This window comes from Fistularia commersonii, chromosome 8 (genome assembly GCF_037954325.1).
Source record: "Fistularia commersonii isolate RoL2024-O1a breed Wild chromosome 8, RoL_Fcom_v1.0, whole genome shotgun sequence".
Lineage (NCBI taxonomy): Eukaryota > Metazoa > Chordata > Actinopteri > Syngnathiformes > Fistulariidae > Fistularia > Fistularia commersonii.
The window spans coordinates 16,316,359-16,339,670 of record NC_141291.1 but is presented as its reverse complement, the minus strand read 5'-3'; the positions used below and the strand labels follow the sequence as shown (position 1 = coordinate 16,339,670).

Sequence of the window (23,312 nt, the reverse complement as noted above, 5' to 3'; positions counted from 1 at the left end):
ATTTTAAACCTCTACATGCCATTCAGTTTCCCTGCAAATAGCTCTGAGGTTATGAAACTCTTTTTTCACAGAAATTTGCATAATGGTAGAGGCTTTGTGGATTTTGAATCATATCCTTGATTTACCTAAATAGTCTGGCTGTCCTCCAGTTCATCTTTCTAATGAAAATTTCAATTCCCTATTCTTATAAGCACAATATAAATAATTAGAATTTGCCAGCCAGGCCCTTTCAACCACCGTACAAGAGGAGTGAGAAAATTCAAATTCAGAGATAAATATACCTGCCATAAACATGGAACAATTGCACAATCTGCATAAGGGATCTTCAAATGAAGGGATGAGTTACTGAACCGTTAAGCATATCAACGCGCCATCAGGAAAATGGGCTGCTAATTTTGTGCGAAAGAGCTACTTGTTTCTTAAGTTAATCCCTGCTAGAAAAAAAACAGTGTGCTTGAGGTCATTTCATATGCTCAGGGGGTATTAAATATGTACGTTTAATCAAATAAAAAAAAAAGACCAACAATACAACAAATGTTGAGTGACTGTCAGTAGATTCAGCTCTTCGGAGGATTCAGTCTATTGTAATTTTGATTAGATAATTCATTATGTACATTATTGTAGTGGAAGTGGCTATTATCAAGTATCTACTGTATGTGTCTTCTCTATGTTAATCTATATGTAAACTGAGCTTGTGCTTTTATATATATACTTTAAAAAAAAATAAAGGGAACGTTTAAACAGCACAATGTAACTCCAAGTCAATCACACTTCTGTGATATCAAACTGTCCACTTAGGAAGCAACACTGATTCATGCTGACTTGTTTTAAGGACATTACATCAAAGCTGGATCAGCCTAAAGTGTTTAATTTTTTTCTTTAACTTTGAGGTTGACTCGGAATCCAAACCTCCATGGGTTAATAAAATGGAATTCCATTGATACTTTTTTGTGGGATTTTGTTGTAAGCACATTCAAATATTTAAAGAACAAAGAATATTAATAAGAATATTGAATTCATTCATTCAGCCCAGGGATGTGTTATTTTAGTGCTCCTTTTAATTTTGTGTGCAAGACACACACATATACAGCTATGTATATATATACATATACACTTATATTTAAACACACAAGCAAACAGCAAAAAACACACACAGTGACTGCTACAAGATTATGTTGTAGTAACATTGCTGCAGCCAGTCCCCTCAGCCCGTTGTTCATTCTACTTTAATGATTTGTAAAACAATCCTTCCATGTCACAAATTTTTGACTTTCATGACTTCAATGATAATATGTGTTTATAGTCAGGTTGCACGCACTAAGCTTACATCTAATCCTTCCTCTTGCGTATAAAACATCATGATAGTAATTGATAATAATAACCAACCACACACTGCAAACGCAAAATAAACCACACTGAATCAAGAATCTAACGTGTGACTCATCCCTGAGAAAACTGGCACACTTGCAACCTTGAACGCATCCTAATTTACCATCCAATTCCTCAAGAGTTCTCCCTGACATACTAAATTATAAGGGGGCATATTTGTATGCCTGATTGGCCTTAAGCCGTGTTTCGGGGGCGTTGTGAGTACACCACACAGACAGCAGATCGGCTCGGTATCATAGTGGTGTATGTAAATGCACTCTCCTATGACTCCAGCCCACCACAAGGCATGTAGCTAAGAGTGGGAGTCAAGGCTGATTGTGTCGAGGGTACTTCTAGATAGAGATAGAACACCCACTACTGTAGCGTTCTCCAGCGGAGGAAGAAGTTATAGGAAGGTTGCTAGTTAGGACATGCTTGTTATGGAATGCAGGGACCAAGAGTCCCTCCAGTAAAAGGATGAGAGAGAGAGAGGGAGAGAGAGGGAGAGAGAGAGAGAGGAAAGGTTAGATCAGGAACACATCAACTGCCAAAAAATTTGAGGCTAATGAAGAATGAAGCTTCACCTCTTTCTTTGGCAGGGGCTTGCAGCTCCGTTTTTTTTTGGTGAGCTGCAAGGGTGCTATCTGGCCTGTCACCTCGAATTCTTGTCTGCAGCCAAACTGGAGGAAGGGAAAGCTCAGAGCTTCCACCTTCATCAAAGGCTGGATTTTCTATGCCCAGCATACAAGCATTCTCCTCATTCCCTGACAAAATAAGAAGAAACATAAATAAAAGTACAAAAAATGACAGCAAACAGAAACACAAGAGCTGGGTCAAATTGACTCATCATAAAATAAAGCTTGTTTAAAGTAGCAAAATATTTCGATTGGTTATTTCTTTGCCCCAAAATGCTCAAGCACATCCCCTTTGAATGACACTAAAACACAATTAGGTTAAAGTTAAATCAGAATCTTGCAGGAGGAGGGAAAAAAAGAGAAAAGAAATGATTAAAATAATTACAAATTGCGCCCTGACAAGCAAGAGCAAAATTTAGCCCAAAGCCATTTGTCTGTAATTAGTTAATTAATCCTTACACAAATTATGAGCAATAACTCATCAAGCAGGACTCACCCATCAGAAATTCAGCCGACTTGGATTTCTTCTGCTTAGGTTGCTGCAGAGCCTTCTGCTGTAACTTCTGGAGGGAAATTGTTAAATGAATAAATTAGCTGCAGAATGAAGATCATCATTTATGATCCGCAACTAACGCAGTATTTTAAATATGGGACGACACTGAAATGTCATTTAATTTACATCGCCGCTAAAGGGGTCAAGCACTAATTGAACAACAGGAGTGGAAAAGAATTTAATCATAAATAGATAAGAAAAGTTGACATGAATGTGTAATGAAGGTCACATTAAAATACTTCTTCCTTGTTTCTAAAACAAATGGGCAACAACACTCTCTCCTGGAAAATTATGCATTTTTTACACAGGCTGCATGAGAGTATACAGACGTGGTGTGCAAATGAGTGTGCAGCCACACTTCTTGTTACTTCCATTTATATAAACTCAACCTGAAAGATCCTGAAGGAAAAAAAAAAGCCTTTAAATGTGCCCAAGCATTTGCAAGGTCTCGAGCTTCCTGTTGTGTTGTAACATTTGGAGAATTATAAATCTATAGTAAAGGAGGCGGGGGTAATAATGTAGCAAATACATGAGATGGCGGAATTCATCTTCCAAATTTAACGCTTGCATTAAGGTACATTCACATAGTTTATTATCAATTTATTAGATATAACTTACCTACAGATAATTCAACAGCTCTGTATTTCCAGCATAATATTTGGTTTTACAAAATGTTTGACATTAGTGTGAATTAGTATGGAGGTGAATCTTATGACCACGGTCAGTTTTTTGTGAATTTTATGTATATTATTGAGGTTGCAGGGGCTTCCTATACCATTCTAATGATATTTTTAGAAAATGCACACAACTTAAGGGCTCGAGCATCATTCAAGATTTGACAGTAATGATTGGATATTTTAATTTTTTTAAAAGTCATATTTTGACTTTTGCAAAAGACATACTTCAAGGGTGAGTGGTGCTTGGTGTGTATTTGTTCTTGTGTGTGTGTGTGTGTGTGTGTGTGTGTGTGTGTGTGTGTGTGTGTGCGCTGGTGGTCCATCCTGCCATGATATGGAAAGAACAAGGGAAAGAGTAAAGAATGTTTGAAAGCAAGAGAGTTCCTTTGAAATCAGGAGTATGTGGAACAATCTCCGCAGTCCCACATTTCTCTCATTTCTGCAGAACCCAGAACAATATGAATGTTGAGGTAAACGGCATAAGCAGTTGTTTTTGTTATGGATATGTTTACATAAGAATGCACTATATAAAAGAGGTCTGTTGCTCAAAGCGTATGGAGCTTTTTAAGCATCATTTTATGCAGATTTTGGTGATGAACTGTGTTCATGCCCATGAACAGCGTGTATTTGTATACAATATTTAATTTCAAAGGAGAAAATCAAGGGGGCAGAGTGGGTGGGGGTGGAGGGGGGTATTTCAACTCTAAATGACAGAGCAATTAAAATTGAGGAGGACTACTTCCAGAAAAATCTGGTAAGAGGAGTTTTTGTAAATCTGTTTTTACATTCAACGAGCCCTACAGCAAGACATTCATTTATACCACTGAGATTAATGCTTATCTAATTGTAACTTATTTAAAAACCATTTTCTTTTAGACTGAGTACTAATCATTTTTTCTGAGTTTTATGCACTCTGGATTCTAAGACTTATAAACGTGGCATTAGAGGTGATTGTCTCTGTGTGTTTTCTTTTTTTTTCTCATTTTCATTTCATCAAACACTTTGTGCAGCTAACTGCGAGACAAATGATATGTGTGTGCTTATTCAAGGGAGAAACTCTCTGAAACAATTATTATAAAATTAATCAGGCAATTTTGCTAATAAAAAAATGCACCCAATCATCATTTGATCACACGAGGCCAGTTAAACAATATTATGTTGTACTAGAGCAGCTATTTAAACACGTTACATGATATTTGCATTCATTATATGGTATTAAAATTGTGAACATTATTGAAACCTTAAAGCAAAATTTGAAAATGTGATGAACATGTTCCCAGTAAAGTGCCTCTAAAGTAAATGGGATTCTTGATTTCAGCCATCTTGGAAATGATACAGTCTTAGTCACTGCATGTTCAGTGCACATAATTTCGGATATTCTTAACCACCAATAGACCATCATTAGAACCCTAGCAGTGACATCTGTGTTTTTCACCTTCACGGTTAAATGCATTTCTGGCTCATTGCAGCAAATCTGCTGAAAATTTTATAGTAACCTTCATTATATCGAAAGAATTTTGTTTATTACTCTGGTTACTTCATGATAACATGGAATATTATTTTCTGCCAAATGCTTATGTCAAAGAAATATGCCAACCAATCATATTTTATATTGATTTTTTGGTATGTTATTTACATATACAGTATACATATAATTTCTCAGAGCTCTGATGTATCTCAATCTGGAAAGTAAATTAGATCCATGTTCCGCAAATGTCAATAGGTCAACTTATTAATATGAATGTATGCTTGCCTTTAGTTCAGTTATATCGGAGAAGAAAAAGGGAAAAAAAAGCTAAGTAAACACACACAGGAAAGTACACATGAGGAGTTCAGTACACACACCCCAGGCCTAATGCTTTGGGTGATTGTCACTTAAAATCTCTTCCACACGACACCATGTGAGCCTCTCTGCCTACAGAGCTAAGAAAATATGTGCTTCTCATCTTGCATCCTCGATCCCTCTGACATTGACAGCATGCTCCTTGTTGTAGGACTGTCATTTACTGTGCCATAACTGGATGGAGCATGCAGATGTTGCAGCTCATAAACGATAAACAACAATTTAATCCTCAGGAGAAAAAAAAAGTAATCTTAGGAATGTATGATACTCTGAATATCATGAAGAGTGGAATAACTGCTCCCTACTTAGAATGTTGACTGAAAGAGTGAAAACTATGCACAGATGAAATTCTTACATCTTTCCTGTCATTTTAAACATTTCTTAAAATTATGATGCCTCACTAAAACCATGCGCTAAGTAATTTTGGATCTACTATCACATGCACATACAAGGGAACAGGGCAAATCCATTATTCATTCTCCTGTCATCCCAGGTCATGTATCACCTTTCATTTTTGCATTAGATAAAATGCTTACTTTGGAGTCAGAATGATGAAAAAAAAAAAAAACATTTACTATCCTTTGTAACTGGCAGGGAAAAAAATATCTGCAACTTTTTTTTCGTAAATGGAATTGTTGTCAAAAGGAATTGAGCACAACAATCCCTTGTTCAGTTCTTGTTGCATTCAAAGGCATAGCTAGAAGGGCTTGGGGAAGACCGCTTGCTGCTAGGGGCTGGTGGGCACAGACCAGCTAGAAAGTGAATTTTGCATACTGTACGGATCATCGCCCAGTTCAGCCCAGTCACATTGAATCTGCCATCAACCAATTGTGCTTCATGAAACCGTCAACCCCCATTTACGTCTGCCTGTTTTCTTCCCCACGCAGCTGTAAACAAGGCCCCAGCTTTACACTGTCTTCCTCTGTCCGTGTGTGTGCTGCTTGCCAGGGGAGCATAGATGACAAAAATTTGTCTCCGCAGAAAGATTTAAAGCTACCATTTCCAGACAAGCACCCTGTGTGTTATGAGTCAAACACATGAATGTTTCTGGATATTCATTTTTCCCAGATTTGCACACATTGTCTATCCTCGTTGAGTGACAATGCCTTAAAACACGCTTCAGTGTGTTGCCGGATTTGTAGTTTCTCAGGCAATTCTATGACTGGGGCCTCACAGCAACATTAACAGAATTTGCAAATGCATTCATTTGTGACAATAACTAAATCAACAGAGCTGGTTGTTTAACAAATGCACATGTAAGAGATCTGTCTGCATATGTGTGTCTACATACGCATACATAATAATAACAATACATACATATGAATAATAACAAAAGCTCTATTTGGATAAATTATAATATCCTCTCTTTAATAACAGCAAGAAGGCATATCCAAAGCAAAATATTTCTAGCTAATGGATATTTAATATGAGAATGTGCATTATGTGAGGGTATTTATTTATTTATATAATTTAGCCCCAACAGCAACTAAAACATCCAAAAAGTTGAAAGGGAGGTTAAAAAGCAGAAACCACACATATTTTTTTCAAAGACCTGCATATAAAGCCTGATTTTATGAAACCATATTTTTTCAAAGATCAGCCTTACATGGTAATTGTGACCCACCAAACGGTTTCTTATTAGCCCAACCAAGTCGTCAGTTGGTGTAGACAGAGAACATAATTAGTATTCAAGCTTAATTAATCTACGCTAGCCCCCTTTAAGTGAATTAGTCAATTATTTATGCATGTGTGCTCCTCTGATGCTAACAGATTATGTACGTCTTGGAAAACTTTCCGCCATACAATGTCAGCATAAGCTTTTTTACTGAGCTGGAGGTGTCAGTGATGATGAACAGTAAATTATTATTGAAATAAACCAAAGAAAAATCTTCCTGGAACGCTTTGCTAAACTTGAAGCATTGCAAAATCACCCCATGAGTCTCGAAATACTGGAAAAAATTGCGATTCATTATCAAAAACTCAAGGCAAAAACTAAAATGTGTTTGTTTTTTTTTTGTGCGCCCTAATCTGTAGAATGGAAATATAACATGAGCTGGATCAAGGTCTTTCTGAGGATCATGGGAACTCCTTGGGATTTTCAAGGGCCTTTTTGTTTTTACCCTTGAGAACCAGGCACTGGCCTCTGCACCCTGAATCCCCAATTGAGAACCCAGAGGCAGCACAGAAGAATGTTAAATGTCAATGGTCAGGCTGCGACAGCACCTTCAGAGAGAGAGAGAGATGGAGGTACAAGGCCTGACCTCCCAGTGTTCGGCTGTGCAGCTACGAGGGTAAGAAGTAAAATGTTACTCACATTGTCAAAGGTGTCCATCACAGCTTCAACTCGTTCTGTGAACAATAGTGAGGTCTGCAACACAAAGAGTGTCAAAAAGTTAAAATGCATGATTTATATATTTTCAAGTCTTAAGGAATCTATAAGCATTCAAATATATAATGGACTTTATAAGGAAATTAAACAGAGACATATTTTCTTTTAAACCTGAATCTTTACCTTGGAACATTACATTTTGCGTTCTCTGCCCTTTTTATTTCATTTTATTTAATTTTGAGTTGGTTTAACATCCCTTAACATCCCTTTGCAGTGTGACGTCCATGCACATTTGAAATAAAATGAAGAACATTTACAATTTTGTTTATTATCTTATTTAGGCCCCTTTGACCCCAAACCATTATAGCATCACATCGGGTTTGCTGATGGTGCAACCAAGTTAAACTATTATACTATAGTATTATAGACCACAATTAATCCATAAAGTATGTTACCATAAGGATATATTTATTATTGTTTTTTTTCAGCAATGAATTCCATATCCATTTGGGTGAAACTGACCCCAAATAGCAACTAAAAATGTGAATCAGTCTGGAGCTTTGCTCTCAGGCAGATCTCACTGACTTTTTTTTGGTGTCAGGTTTTGCAAAGCATACCATTTTGATAACTTTATGTGCAGCACTAAATATTCTCTTCCATGCACTTACTCGCCATTTTGTGTGTTTGTGCATAAGGAGATGTATTTTGAATTAAGTACAAGAAACACCCTTTATTATCATAGTTATCATAGATAAATTATTTCCACTGATTATTCAAATAGTTTATCAATTTAGATCAGAAACAATGTCATTTGGTATTTTTATCATCTCTTCTTATTGTAATTCACATGGCTTGCACAACTTTCTGCTGAAATAGCAAAACAAACCCCAGGCTAAATGTGAAAGATTATCCCATACCATGCGAGCTAGGATGAAATGCTATACTTTTTCGCAGTGAACACTGCTCCACTGGGTGTGATTGAAAAACATGTAAAGCTATTGAATCTGTGGTTTGTATATGTGAGGGAAAATGAGTGTTGTAACAAGTGGGCCAGTGTTTTTGTAATTGTTTCAAATTACACTTGGCGTAATAACTCAGTGAAAGCAGAGCCAGTGTGCGGTCCATACACATTAACAAGGCAAAGACCACAGGATATCCATGCACCTTATCACAGCCTACAAAAAACTTGATTGTGTAAAACACTGTGGGGAATAAAACTCTTTAGGTAATTTTCCAACTGTTTCTAGTCCAACTTATCCACAGATGCAAAAGAGAAGAGGCTACTTTTGTGCACCCCACAGATCTACTCTTAAGACACTCATAACATTCCTATTTTCAATTAGCATTACTGAGTTGCTTATAGAGATGTGTGCGTGACCATGTGTTTGAATGTGTTCTACAGGCTGTAAAATGTTGTTTCTGTGAGAAAAATTGGCTCATTAGTTGTTCAAACTGGACACCTCCTGCCAAATACTAGCTCCCTGGCAGAAGAGATTGACAGCACTATTGGGAACCACAAAAGAACTGACTCACTTATACTAAGGTTTGTGGGTTTCATTAAAATGCCATTATTAGCAGTAAAAATATGCAATGGTATATGTCAACAATTTTTATATTTGTATATAGAATATTTCATTCTAACTATTCAAACACATCTTGCTTATGTTTTATTTTTCATTCATGTAGCAAGTGTGGAAGCAAGTGTGTCAGTCTTTTACCAGTTGACAACAAAAACCTGTAGACCGCAGTGTATGGCAATGACAAATATACACTGTGCTCGTCGCTGAGCTAGATTTAAGTAACACGAGGAAACAAGGCCCAAAAGCTCAAAACTGAAAATTCCAAAACAGAAGGATTACAATTAGGGAATATGTCTTACAATGTTTGGCTGGAGATTACATAGTTAGGATGTTACACAAACTTAGATGTATAATTCCCCTGACTGGCTGAGGGAAATTTTCTTGCTGTTTGTTGATTATCTGAGTAGTGCAAACAAACAATAAAACACCAGCCATTGTACTCCTACTGTATGTTCAAAGTTGCATCAAAAAATGTATGTTTTGACCCATAAACCTCAGATCAGCTGCCACCTTCTCATTTAGTCACCACAACACATCAGAGGTGAGCCGCCCTGATCAATATGATAACAGAGAGACACTGCAGCATCCATCTGATTGCTCTTTCAAATTTCATGTAGTTTTGACTTTTTACATGCACTTTCCAAAGAAAAAATCAGGAGTAATTTTCAGCAAAGATTAGATGAAGGCCAGAGGGACCAACAGGAGAGGCCAGAGGGACAAATAGGTTTGGCACACAAAGGGGGTACACAAGGGGGATCATGGAGTTTGTCAGGTGAACAAAGACTTTCTCAATGGTTTAAATGTCACAGTCATGGATTCGCAGGGAAAAGCAGGCTTCACGTTTTGTCATTTTTGGGATGAGAGGATCTAATATGGCCAAGCTCGTGGCTAGGAGAACAAGAATAACAACTAATTGATATTGTTGGGGCATATTTTTTTTAAAGAGATAAAATATTGTGCTCCAGCAAAAGATGATAATTATATGCTATACATTTCTCTATATAAATTATATTATAAAAAGGTGAACAGCATTATGAGGGACATTGGATAGATAATATATTCTATTCTAATCTGTCGCTGATGGTAAACAGTTACGGGCAGTTATGAGCCAAATGCTACCTTGTCTAAATAACAGTTTTCAAATCAACCAAATAATACTTTTTGGTTTCTTCCTGAACTACATATATTGTATATTTGAGTATACCTCTTTTTGTCCTCCCACTAACCTACCCTGAGAATGTCCATCCCCTCTGTCATCTAGTCAGCTAAACCCAATCAAGTCTTAATCCAAGATGACAGTGGGGTCTGTGTTGCACTAGACTTCCTCTTTTCTATGGCATAGTGTGACCTGAAATCTTCACAAGACATTTTTTTTTTCTTTTTCTGTTTCCACAAACATGAATAAGGATTGTAATTTAATAGTCACTATGGGAAAGGGCACCATGCACCAAAGAATATTTTATTTGTTTGGAGAAAAAGGTCTTTTCTTAGTGTTTGACAGCAGCCAGTCTCCCAAAAGGCACAGAGTGAAGGCAGATGCCAAAAGAAAGGGCTTTCTTCATTGAGTAATGCAATTTACAAAGCAGCAACAATTCAGTGGGATATATTTGATCAAAACAATGCAAACATTGTAATTTCATTTCCGAAATATACAGGCAGTTGGTTTGCTCAAGAATATCTAAAGGCACCACTCTATTAAATACAAATACCAATATTAAAGAATTAAATCAATATTGCCAAGCGGCTGGAAATTATTGTATACAGTTGTCTTGTTTAGTAAATAAGTCAAACAGAACATTACCTTCAGAGATCTGAAAACAAGCTCTTCACATTCAGCTACACCACTGTTGTCAAGGTGATGATGACACTGGACCTGACCAATGTGCACATAGTGGCACACACATGGATACACACACACACATGCACAAACACTAACGCATACACACACACACACACACACATATATCGTATAACCTCCTCATGTTAACTTTCACTTGTTGAAACAAGAGGTGGATAAGGAAGCCTGAATGAAAGTAGACAACAAAGATACAATACTCTTAATACCAAAACTTTGGCTGCACTGCTACTATCTATCTATTCATATGCTTTCATGTCCATCCACATGTCATAGATAGATAGATAGATAGATAGATAGATAGATAGATAGAGAGAGAGAGAGAGAGAGAGAGAGAGAGAGAGAGAGAGAGAGAGAGAGAGAGAGAGAGATAGATAGATAGATAGATAGATAGATAGATAGATAGATAGATAGATAGATAGATAGATAGATAGATAGATAGATAGATAGATAGATGCAATTATTAGTAGTATTATCATTATTGCTTTTGTTGTTGTCATTATTATTATCATTATTTAATTCTAATCATTATTAGAAGATTTATGGACGTAGGGAGAGAGGATATGAAGGTAGTTGGTGTGAGAGAGGAGGATACAGAGAATAGGGTTAGATATAGAGAAAGTTGATTCACTGTGGCAACCCCTGAAGGGAAAAGCCGAAAGAAGAAGAAGAATATTTAATACTAATCATTGGTGAATAATTAGTATGATTTAATTTTATAGGCAATAGCACAGGCTTGGACAAAATATTTTTGTGTGTATTTTTCGACTATTGAACAGTTCTAAAACCTTGCATAATTCCCATGGTCAATCTGATTCAGTCTCCAATCCATACCAGATGTGTTTATTCCGTATAGATGACCTATTGATAAATGTGATCTGAATAACAATGTTTTATACAAGACAATCAGAAGTTGAGGAAGAACAGTAATACATCAATAATACATCAATAATGCATTTTAATCAACAGATTTAATCCAAAATGAGTAGCAATTATATTTAAGACCACTGGACGCAATTATTCCATCATTAATTTGGTTATATTTGATCTAAATAAGATGCGCAAAGATTTGAACTTCCAAATTCCTTGGCTTGTCACTGGACGTTTATGCGATTAAATATAGACCTAAATCTCTATCTTATCCAATTAATTCTCTGTACAGGCATGAGAGTGGCTAATGATGTTATCTTACCTAATTAACCTGTACAGGGATTCAAGTCCAGAACATGGGATTGTTCATCCTTCATCCAAGTATTCATTATTATCATTACGACCATTATCATAAAGTGGCTACCTTATGATGTTGGCCGTTCACTACCATTAATCTAGATTGAGTTCTCTTTTTCATTCTTTTTTATCATTTTCTGCGGGGGTCCTTTGGGGTCATTTTTAATTATCACCAAAAGGATGGAAAATCGGGTAAAGCCGAATAAGATCACTTTGGTAGCAGTAATCAGTGGAATCTCTTGAGACTGTGTTACTTGAATATGGTCTGATCCGACTTATATCTGGTTCTACAGTTTAAAGACCTGCATCTTGCATGTAGTCTTTTTACAGTTTCCTGTCAGCTTGCTCACTGAATGTTGTCTACAACCTATTAACACAGCAGACGTGGAGCAAATCAATAGCCCTCATTGGGTCATGTGTCATTAGTTAATCGGATATTGATGGGTATATTGACATACACCTAATTAATCTCAGGCCCAGTGCTGGCTTTCATATGTTTCCTTAATTATACTCTTCATCTTTGTCTGCACACATCAGCAGGCCACCGCTTCCTGCTTGACAGCGAGTAAAAGTTAGCTGTCAAGTATCACTCTCAAACTCTAAGTTATTTTCTTCTTTACTTTAACTGTAAAATTCTGCAGCAGAAATTGTAAGAAAATGCATGTCAAACATTTGTAATTCTTCAAAAGGGCTACATGACTGGTCAATACATTTTTGAGTCAAATAAAATTTTTGAGTCAATTATAATATTAAATAATAATATCATAATACTATATTATTGAATACATATATAGGGCAGCACAGTGGCACAGTGGTGTCTGCATGGGTTTCCTCCGGGTTCTCCAGTTTCCTCCCACAGTCCAAAAACATGCAGCAGGTTAATTGGAAAAAATGTCCCAAATGAGTGAGTTGTCTGTCTGTATATGTGGCCCTGTGACTGGCGACCAGTCCAGGGTGTACCCTGCCTCTTAATGGATGGATGGATGAATACATATATGCAATATATAGATAGACAGGTCTCATCCTTATACTGATATATTGTTATGGTGGCTTGAATAACTGCTGATACTTCTCTAACAATGTATTAGTGTGTTTATATCGCCCTCCTGATATAATGATATCACAGACATATATATATATATATATATATATATATATGTCTGTGTGTGTGTGTGTGTGTGTGTGTGTGTGTGTGTCTGTGGTGTGCATGTATGTGTGGGCTGATCAATATAGCTATGCATTAGTACACTTGTGTTGAGAAGAGAGAGCACCTGAAGGTGACCCTGACTCCTGGCATCACCACAGGGCTCCAATAAGCTTTTCCTGAACCACTGCTCTGCAAACCACAAATCTCCAACTTTTAGCCTGCTGCCATTGGTTTGATTATTGTTTATAGATACAGCCGAGAATTAAAGTATGGCCTGCAGGCAGCATAATTATTTACAGCTGAAAACTCATATCATTACCAGCATGCTCCTAATTGCCAGAAGTAATATCAATGTTAGTTGATTAAGTGTTTTTTTCATCTTCATTCTCTATAATGTGCAGAGATTGTTTTCCATCAGCATATGGGGTGACGCTTTATCTCAATACAGCTGTTCGTCTGGCTTGACTTCTGTTTCTTTTTTTTTCACCATTAATTCCAAAACACAATACTTCTCCTTCTTCAGAGGGCAGCGATCAATTGTTCTACTGTACTTTGCACAAGGTCATGGAAGACACAGGATATGTCCTTCATTGTTCAAAAACAATCTATCTCTCCAAAGACTCTCCATAAATAGATTAAGATATGAGTCAAAAGGCAGATATTGTGAATCAAGGTGAAACAAAGAAAAATAGAAAGGCCAATCATTTAATTAACAAAAAAAGATCAATAGAAAATATATATGCACCACTGAATGAATATACCAACATAATCCTACCTTGTTTTAACACTGGCTGGAAGAGAGGTATACATCAATAGTGATGTACTCCTTATTATTAAGTCACAGATATTGACATGTTTAGTGTTCCACTGCATTAAAGATCATTAAGTAGTTTTCCTCATATTTGAATGTTATCTTGATGAGAAAGCGCATTTTAAAAACATGATTTTCTCCACTAATAAATACATTATAAGTGTATTACTTTTTAAGAGAATTTATTTTTTTAATAACAAATTATAAAAAAAAATTGAAAAGTCGTTTTTTATTAGAACTTTGCGTCTGTGGTGATTTTAATTCTTGGTGGATTCCCTGAGCAATTCTACCAATAACAGTTTTAAAAAACAAATGAGCTACTATTTAATTTGCTGGCATCTCAAAGCCTTATTTTCCAATGAATAGTTTTGTGTTTTAATTGGAGGTAGATTCTTTCAGATTTGTATGTATTTTCTTAAAGTAGTCCAACAAGGTATGATATTGTGGTTGTCTCTGGCTCATTTTGAGCAAATTCCTGCCATACTATTCCAGGTCAGTACTTTACATAACACTAGTAAGAAAAATAATTTCTCTGTAGTTGGGAAAATCATTTTTCCTTGGTTTTTTTTAGTACCATTTTTATCACATTTAACTAAAGAGTTCATATGTCCTCACATGAGTGGGTGTGAGTGACAGTCGACAACAGGGCTTTTATAAAGAGGCCTTAACTTTGTTTTCAATAAACTTGAGAGATGGCTTTGCTTTGGGTGACAAAACACAATCAGTAATTGATTTATTTACTCTGGGAGTCATCAATAGTTGCTCATTATTTCATAATTTGTTTAGAGCTTGCTTTATCCTGTCAATCCAGACATTATCTGCACCTTGAAAACTGAGGCAGTTATCAGAGATCCATCTCATGCATTCAGACCACAAATTGTGCAGAGAACTGGAATGATTCTTAAAAGGGCAATGCAAATAGTGATTAAAAGCTGGCCTGGGGTCATCATTAGGGCATGATACCAGAGAATTTGCGAGCAAGAAGGAAGAATTTGAGGAACATCTTGTTGACCAACATAGGCCATCTCGCATGCCATGGTCTCCTCTATGACAAGGATTTATTATGCTCTTTCTGACGGGCAGTGAATCTGCCTCTTTGATGAGCAAACTGACTGCAAGTTCATGCACCAAATGCTTGAGGAAATTAGACAATTGTTGGAATGTAACTTTGTTCTATAAATACATTTTCTTTGTTTCTTTGTCATTCATTCTGAGATATGGTGATGTCATTGCACAGAAAATGTCTTGTGATCTCTTTTAACGATCAAGGCCAAAGGCAGTGGTGTGTCAAGGGCTCCAAGGGTCAGAATGTATGGAAAATTCTACCAAACTAATACAAATCACTTTCTCCCTTTACAAAATACATCCAAAAGATTATTGTCTAAATGCACAGTAAGTTGTGAAAAATAGCACAAATGCACAGGGTCTCTCAATCAAAAAAAGCCTGGGCTGTGTTAAGTACTCCTTACTGAGACGGTGACAACACTTCAGGACAGCACATATATAAGTAACATATTGCTTTCTCCACATCGCCAATATTCAGATTTAAACCTTACTACTGTTCAGTTAGTAGCATAATACAACATCTACCAGGGGCCACTAAGCATTGGGAGATCAACTCTCATTGTCCTAACATCGGGCATATAGCAGCATTACAGTTTGTTCATTTGATACATTTTGCAAGATTAGGAAAAATCTGCTGATCATTTGCATTCCAATAAAAATTATTAAAAACATAAATGTAAATTTTTCTGTCTTATCTGCTTTCATATCAGGATCCACAGGAGTGATTAGATAATTTGGCATTCATTGCTGTCTTTTTGTTTTGTTGTAACTTGCTTCTACGAAAATCTGTAAATATAAGGAAAAGAGGAGATAAGCTACAGTTAAAAATTGAAATGAACTAAAATTTTAATATTGCTATACGAGGACTGTGATTGATGAATCACCAGGTTTTTTCTAAATGATCAGTTATAGTTTTGGAACTCTTTGGGCTGGTCAGGTTTGGTGATGCATCTCAGGCTTTGGACATTTTAGGGAAAAAAAATAACTTTTTTTCCCAAACAATGAATCCCTTCTTATCAAAAAGAATAAAGGTATTAAGTAATAATGAGCAAAACTCAAATGTGAATATGAAATTCAATTGTCTGCAATTTATATGAAATGTATCATTACTGGATAGAATACCGTAAAGAAAGAGTAAAAAATAAAACCGCCAAAGAATTTCAGGTATCATTATACAAAGCATATAATTGCCAATCTCTTGTTCTTGTTCTTTGTGTGTGTGTGCGTGTGTGTGTGTGTGTGTGTGTGTGTGTGTGTGTGTGTGTGTGTGTGTGTGTGTGTGTGTGTGTGTGTTTGTGTGTGTGTGTGTTGTCTTTTACTGTCTTACTTAGATAGTTTTCCAGCATTGCTGACCTCCTCTGACATGCAAGGCCTGACAGCAGCTGACTCCCTACCACTGCAATGAGGATAAAAATGTATTCAACACAATAGTGAAATATTTATTACTTTGTAAATATGTAGCTTGGGACTTTGGGTAATATTTATTTTCATGTTGGAATCAGGGTAATTTGACTTTATATAGCTCTAGAAGGAAACTCAGCTGCATTATACAGTTTCATCTGTAGGCCAGGTTTGTTCCTCTTTAAGAAATTGTTGTACACTGTTTCTGAAGAGAACAGAAACATCTAAAACTCATTCATCAATAAGGAATCAAACAACTGTGATGTAACTATACCTGCTTTTCATTTGCAACTCTGGAGCACACATGAATATATACAAAATAAGTACTTTTTGCGCAACCAGAACAACCCTCAGAAAAAAAAAAACATCTTTAATATGTCTGTCTTTACAGTTTGCATGGGCAAAAACACCTGAAAACTTGTCAAATGATGTATACGACAAGCTTTGCTTTGGTTGTTTATGCAATAATCCATCCTTTAATCGTCTAGGCTACTTATCCTGCTCTCAGGGTCTTTGGATAGCTGAAACCTATTCCAAAGATAGGCTTCCCCCTTGATCACCAGTCACCTTTGAATGAAGGGCCATATATAGAGACCAACACTGTTGATTCCTTCATGCACATATTTTGGCAATTTATGCACACCAAGTTTATGTATGTATGAATGAATATATGTATGACTTTAATTTATTATTATTACTATTTTATTGCACGTCTTTGACTTAGTTCCATTTTCAGGTGTAGGTCCAACACAGACAATTTATTTTCCATCTGTCTCGTTCATGAACGAGACAAAAATAGCATTTTGTTTGTTTGTCTTGCACATGAACATATGGTAAACAGAAAAACAACCCACCACCCTCACCCCCAGATTCCAGCACTTCATTCCAGAATTATTTACAAAGCCATGGAAACACAGCAACAACTTAAAATGCTCACTAATTGAGGATGTAAGTCTGTGAATTTACATACCAGGAAATAGTTTACCCAGGTTGGACTCCTGCTGCAGCAGCTGATCACCTGAAATGAGTTCAACCCTGATCTCCCAGGTCACTAACTCAACCCCACATCTGTCTAAATATCTGAGAGAATGTTTGAAATGTAAATGTCTTCAATGACAAACTCCACTCAGCTTGTCTTCAATGGACATGCAACACTGGCCCTCAGGGCGGCTGTGAGCTCATTGGACTATTCATAGTATGTGTCCTCTGCCTCCTGCCTTTTAAGTTTTTTAAAGGGTATAATGTTCACTCTGTGAGTTTAACCTAGATCTCTTTTGAACTTTTAATGATCTATTTCCTACAGTTAATGATTCAACACTAAGTTTACTACTGTGCGTGCACTGACATATTAACACACAGGCAAACTAAGGGCACATTTAGATATCGAAGTTAAATAAAGTAACACTGTATTTCTTCACCGAACTCATTAGCTTGCTTGATTCTCTATATTTTTGGGAATACAGTTATTTAACTTGCCTTTGCAAAACAAAGTTCCTGTTCAGTATAACTGAACAGTAACATGTTTTAGAACAGGGTTGAACAAGAAGTTATTGTTGCATTAGCTACCCTTCATTATTTTGATTAAAAATGTTATATCTATAAGTGTGCCATGTTGCTGTACCATAGGGGGTAGATAAAGTTTGCCTTAGAATTACATTAACCCTTCTCCCATGTTAGATTTAACAACCTAGTCATCTGTTAACAGGTCGGTTTTGACCTGTGTCTTAAATCAGCTGTCAGTTATACGAAAAACAATATTATTTCACCCGATCTGTTCAACATCTCTTGGTTACCTAGTTAGGCTTCATTGTTTATGAAAATATTGGTGTTAATATTTTTGGTGTTGGCCTCTGGGCTTGTCTTTGTCAGTATACCCCCCGATTTCAATAAAAATAGATATAAAATGTGTTATGTCCACTAGGAATGTTCGCTAGAAGCAATGTCTGTTGTGTTCTCCCTGTTCCTCCCTTCTCTGATTCTAGGTGGGCATGTGACGTTGTGTGGCGGTGAGTCAGACAGGTGGAAGCAATTGACAATCAGCAAACAAGGCGCAGCTGATTGGCCACACCCATCCTGTGCAGCTTAAAAGCCGCACACACCGGATGTCTAATCGCCGGAACGTTACATTCCACAATGATGACCACTGGGTTACACATGCGACTACCTGGTTGTGTTAGTTCCCCCTTGCCAGCTCAGCTTCTGTCAGTCAGAACCCCTGGATCATTCCACCGGTCTGCTACCCTGTCATCCAACTCCTCTGCCACACACCGTGCTCTGCCTGCCTGGAACCCCCTGCTTGACTCACTGCCTTCCCACCAGTTGAGTACCATAGGATCGTTTAGATTAGGAATCCTTGCCTTACTGAATTTGCCAGTTCATTCGTTCACCTGTTTGTTCGTAGCCTGTTCGATAATTGATAACGTTAGTTTGTATCGCCACTTAGTCCGTTCACTAGCGTTAAAGCTAGTCTCCTTCAGTTTGTTAACCTGTTCACTAGATTTTCTAGTCGGCTTTACTTGACCTGTTCACCAGTGTTGCTAGTTGTCCTTTGTCCCTTAGTCAGTTTTTGTTTGGCTCCATTTCTGTTTGTATTTTGGCTATGATTAAATATTTATTTCTAAATTCTGAGTCCTGCTCGTGTCTTGTTGTTCCACACCTGAGTCTTTGAATCACCCGTAACAAAATGAGCTTCTAGAGAATCATATAAATGAATAAAAGGTCCTCGTGTTATCTGACTATTATTGAGGGATATTAGAACTCATCTCTCGGATAAACGTATTTTATGTATTTATCATTTCAATATTGTTGCCTACAGTAATGTATATGGTGTTACGGGTCAAATTTGACCCATATATATTTGCTTAAAGAAAAGGCAAAAAAAAAAGTATTTGTTCGGCAAAAGATCTTTAATGCACACGGTAAAATAAAAAGCAGAACAAGTACTAACACAAAATATGGATTTACAAGGTCAAACAAACACCAACCAGTCAAACGATCTATTTGCAAGAACATGCGTGTTTCTGTGTGTGATTAGACGCATGTGTTGATGCGTGATGTTTTCCATCAACTCTTCCTGTTGATAATAGGATAATAGTATAGAAACTATGAAGGTACAGTATGTAAAACATTTTGGGACTTTTGCCAGCATATGCAATGAAATCACTGCAAGTAGAACTTTAGCTTTGAGGTGGAGGCTATTTTATTTCAGAGAGGTTTAAGAAAGAAAAGGAAATTTTACATAGATACTCATCGTAAGTTTTACATGTTAGAACATCTAAATAACAGAGGACTGTCCTTTAACAAAATAAACCCCCTTGTTGACTTTCAGATCATGTAAGGACAAACAGGCCCTTATTCTCAGAACATGGTGTGGATGATGATTGCTTCAGAAACTTAAAGAATATGGCCTGTGCAGCTGACCCAAATACTGGATGCAAGGCAACGTCGTCTTCACACACTGTGTTGTAGAGAGTGACCGCTAAAGGTGCGTGGCATTTCTTCACACAACGCCAAGAACATGGTGGCTAGCGTGCAAAACAGCAGTTAATGAGGAGAAACACTACAAAATACACAAATTTATATCATACAGATATACATTTTCAATATATAGCTAGATAGCTATATACTTGGAAATGTATAAGCAAGCAGTTGCGTATTTTTTCAGAATGCGGCTGCTATAATTACGCACAGAACATTACAATACACAGCAACCAGCTCGTGCTGATCTTCAGGTTTTTAAGTTTTGTATTCTTAAAGCCCAGTAATCCACTGACTTTGTTGGTTTGCCATGAAATGAAGTTACAGTAAGGTAGAGGTAGGGATGAAACAGGCATAAAAGGATGAAACCTGGGTTGATGCATTTGATACATGTTGTCAGTGAGGCTCAATTTTACTAATTCTTTAATTGCATGTAGCTTATTCCACATTCCAACTGGATTCATTCCTTAACAGAAACAGTCCATTTTGTGTTGACACTGTCTTTTGTTGGGTGTTGTCAGAAATTCCTTCAAAGTAAAGGATTTGTATATGTAGTATGGCTCTTACATCAGATGGGTTGGGCTTTGGTAGCGTTGGTTAACAAGTCTTAACCTTTTAGTTTGTATTACCTTCTCAAAAACAATTCTTTTATATGTATATAACTTTAGATAAATAGGTTGAAAAAACACAATCGGAAATTGGTGCGTCCAGCATGATAGAAAAAAAGTTTGTGACCAGTGAGCGAGCGGAAATCTTCACGGTCACTCTCCTCTGGTTTGCTGCTGTAAATCAGCTGTTGTTGGCTGACCACAATTCCCACTTTTATATTTTTACAGATTGGTGTGTTTTCCTTACATGAATTGTTACATCTTTAATCTTGAGAGTCAATAATTGTCTACAAAACTAACAGCATCTCACTTCAAGTGTGTGTGTTCTGCAAGTCTCAGCTCTTAATATCTCCCGTATATGAAGTTCTAAGGAAGATGGAAGCATCCTCTGTTGTATAAAAGTCATAAATCGCTTGCAGGCAACAGAACAAGAAAGAAGTTGAGTCGTGAACGAATATGATGAAACGCGATTGGAGAGTGGCAAATTGGTAATTAGCCTCCACATTGCAAATGAGCTATGCAGTCTTGCTTATGACTTTTCTTTCTAGTCCCCAAAGCCTCTTCTATTAATTTAGCTCTAAGGGGCCATCCATAAACATCCTGAATAAGCTGTTAGCCTGAACGATGAGTGGAATTGAAGGGCTGGCTAAATATGCTGAAGGTAAAGGAGGACGAAAAGACCTGCACTGAATTACAGTTACTAAACAGCAGAGAAGCTGGAAATAGAATTTAGTCTCTATGAATGGCATCTCTTTGTCTTTTCATTCCACTCTACATAATGATCTATCCAAATTCATCTTGAAATTCATTTCATTTCCAATTCAGCATTACAAAGAAATTAATTGTGCTTTTACATATTGCAAATAACCACAAACACCATATGTTCACATTATATGTGAGTGGATTATTTAGGTCACAGCCTTCAAAAGAAATAGATACTATCCACGAAACCGTAACTATGACTTGAAAATGATACTGTAATATATATAGCAAGGCATCTGAAGGTTAAAAAGTATTAAGTTCTGCAGGATGTCTTATTTTTCCGTTATATAAAATGTAACAAAGTGAAAGGTGCAGAACACAGCATTAAGTTTGAACAATTTATAATTGCTCAATAGAAAACTTGGATGATTCAAATTTTTGAGTTGAAACAAAGTTTTACAATTTTAACTTTATTCATGTTTCTTGAATAGAAATTGATCTTGAGACTTGTTATTTTATACATTTTTTTCTGTTTTTTTAGTTATGCCACGCTTACTAAAGTATTTTCAAATATGCATAACCAACGGTAGTTCTTTAAACCAAAACTTCTTCGGCTGCAGACCATTCAGATATGACTGCATTATCGCTGGCTTCAGTTAATTCTTCCTTCATGCAATTTAAAGTGACAATTAAAGAATTACATTACTGTGATTAGATATCTTGTTGATATGATCACGTCATGGAGTTGCCGAAATTTCCGGGCTATCGAGCACACCTGAATATAAGCCGCACCAGTCAACAATAAATAAATAAAGATATGTGTGCATATATAGGCCACAATTGTCTTTAAGCCCCAGTTTTCCACTTTGTAAAACAGAAATATGTGAACTTTTTTAAAACTTTGAATTAAATACATACTGGCAATATCCGCAAATACATACACACTGGAAATGCTTTTTTCCATACAGTGCCTTTAACGCAGCTGACGAAAAAGTTTAATGATAAATATCACAAGGAAAACTCCATCCATCCATTTTTTATCCCCACCTTATCACGTTCCAGCTGATCGATATCTTTGTTTTCCTCCTGGGCACTAAAACTATTGTCGTCTTCTTCAGTGTCGGAATTAACAGCCTCAGAATTTCACGGTAATTTCATCGGTCCAATGTGACGAGGCTAAATGTTTTGGCGGCATGAAGCTCATTAGCCCAAAAAAAATCCATAAATTATCCGCATCATTGTTTAAGACGCAGTGTTGAAAGCATGTGAAAAAAGTAGCGGCTTATAGTCCGGAAGTTACGATATCCACTTGCAGACATTTTCTGAATAGACTAGCTTGAGACAAAATGCTTGTATGGGATCATTTGTAAATATCAAGTCCTCTTATTTTCACCCTGTATAGAAATGACTCTAAACTCCTGCATTTCTGTTCCTTTCCATTAAGAGGTCAGTTTCCTGCTTCCCGAAGTCATTCAGCCCTCTGGTTGTCTTGCTTAAAATGGGTATAGCCTATTACTACCAAATGAAAAGGAAGTAAGACAGAAACTTCCAGATTAATTTACAGTACAACACACCTTACAGGTAACTGACTCGAGTTTGATGTAATTACTAGAGAAACCATAAATGGTTGTAATTGAGAAAAAGCCTACAGCATACAAGGATAACAAATGGAAAGATAATGGAAGCAGTGAAAGTCTAAGCTATTCAGATTGATCTGCAGGGGAAAAATATCTTGCTTCTTTGAGAAGGGTAACTCTCTCAAATACACCTCGCCGACACCGGTAGCTTTGCTGCCCTGCTGCTGCCCTCCCCTTAGCATGGCGCATAGATTCAGATGAGCCAGCCATTAGCTCTAAGTGGTCTTTCCTTCCAAATTCTGCCATTTCACTAATTAGCCAATTTTCAACATTAGATGTTAGCCACTGGCTAGGGTCAAAAGGTCGGCTGTTGTAAATATGAGGTGCAAATCTGCAGTCATGGGGATTAATAGGGTCTCATTCAAAAGCACTTAAACAGAGCATGCGGCACGTTTTC

The 23,312-nt window shown here is 36.7% G+C and overlaps 1 protein-coding gene across 1 annotated transcript in view; it reads right to left on the bottom strand.

Annotated features, from left to right (window-relative positions):
• The window catches only part of ofcc1 (orofacial cleft 1 candidate 1), a 90,643-nt gene extending 71,822 nt beyond the window's left edge, over positions 1–18,821 (bottom strand). Inside the window, exons 1-3 of the mRNA XM_086151640.1 lie at positions 18,732–18,821; positions 2,500–2,566; positions 1,953–2,132 (exon numbers count right to left, since the gene is read on the bottom strand). Of these exons, the coding sequence (XP_086007766.1) occupies positions 1,953–2,132; positions 2,500–2,566; positions 18,732–18,821 (337 nt within the window). The remainder of the gene's footprint in view (positions 1–1,952; positions 2,133–2,499; positions 2,567–18,731) is intronic.
• Positions 18,822–23,312: the final 4,491 nt, after the last annotated feature.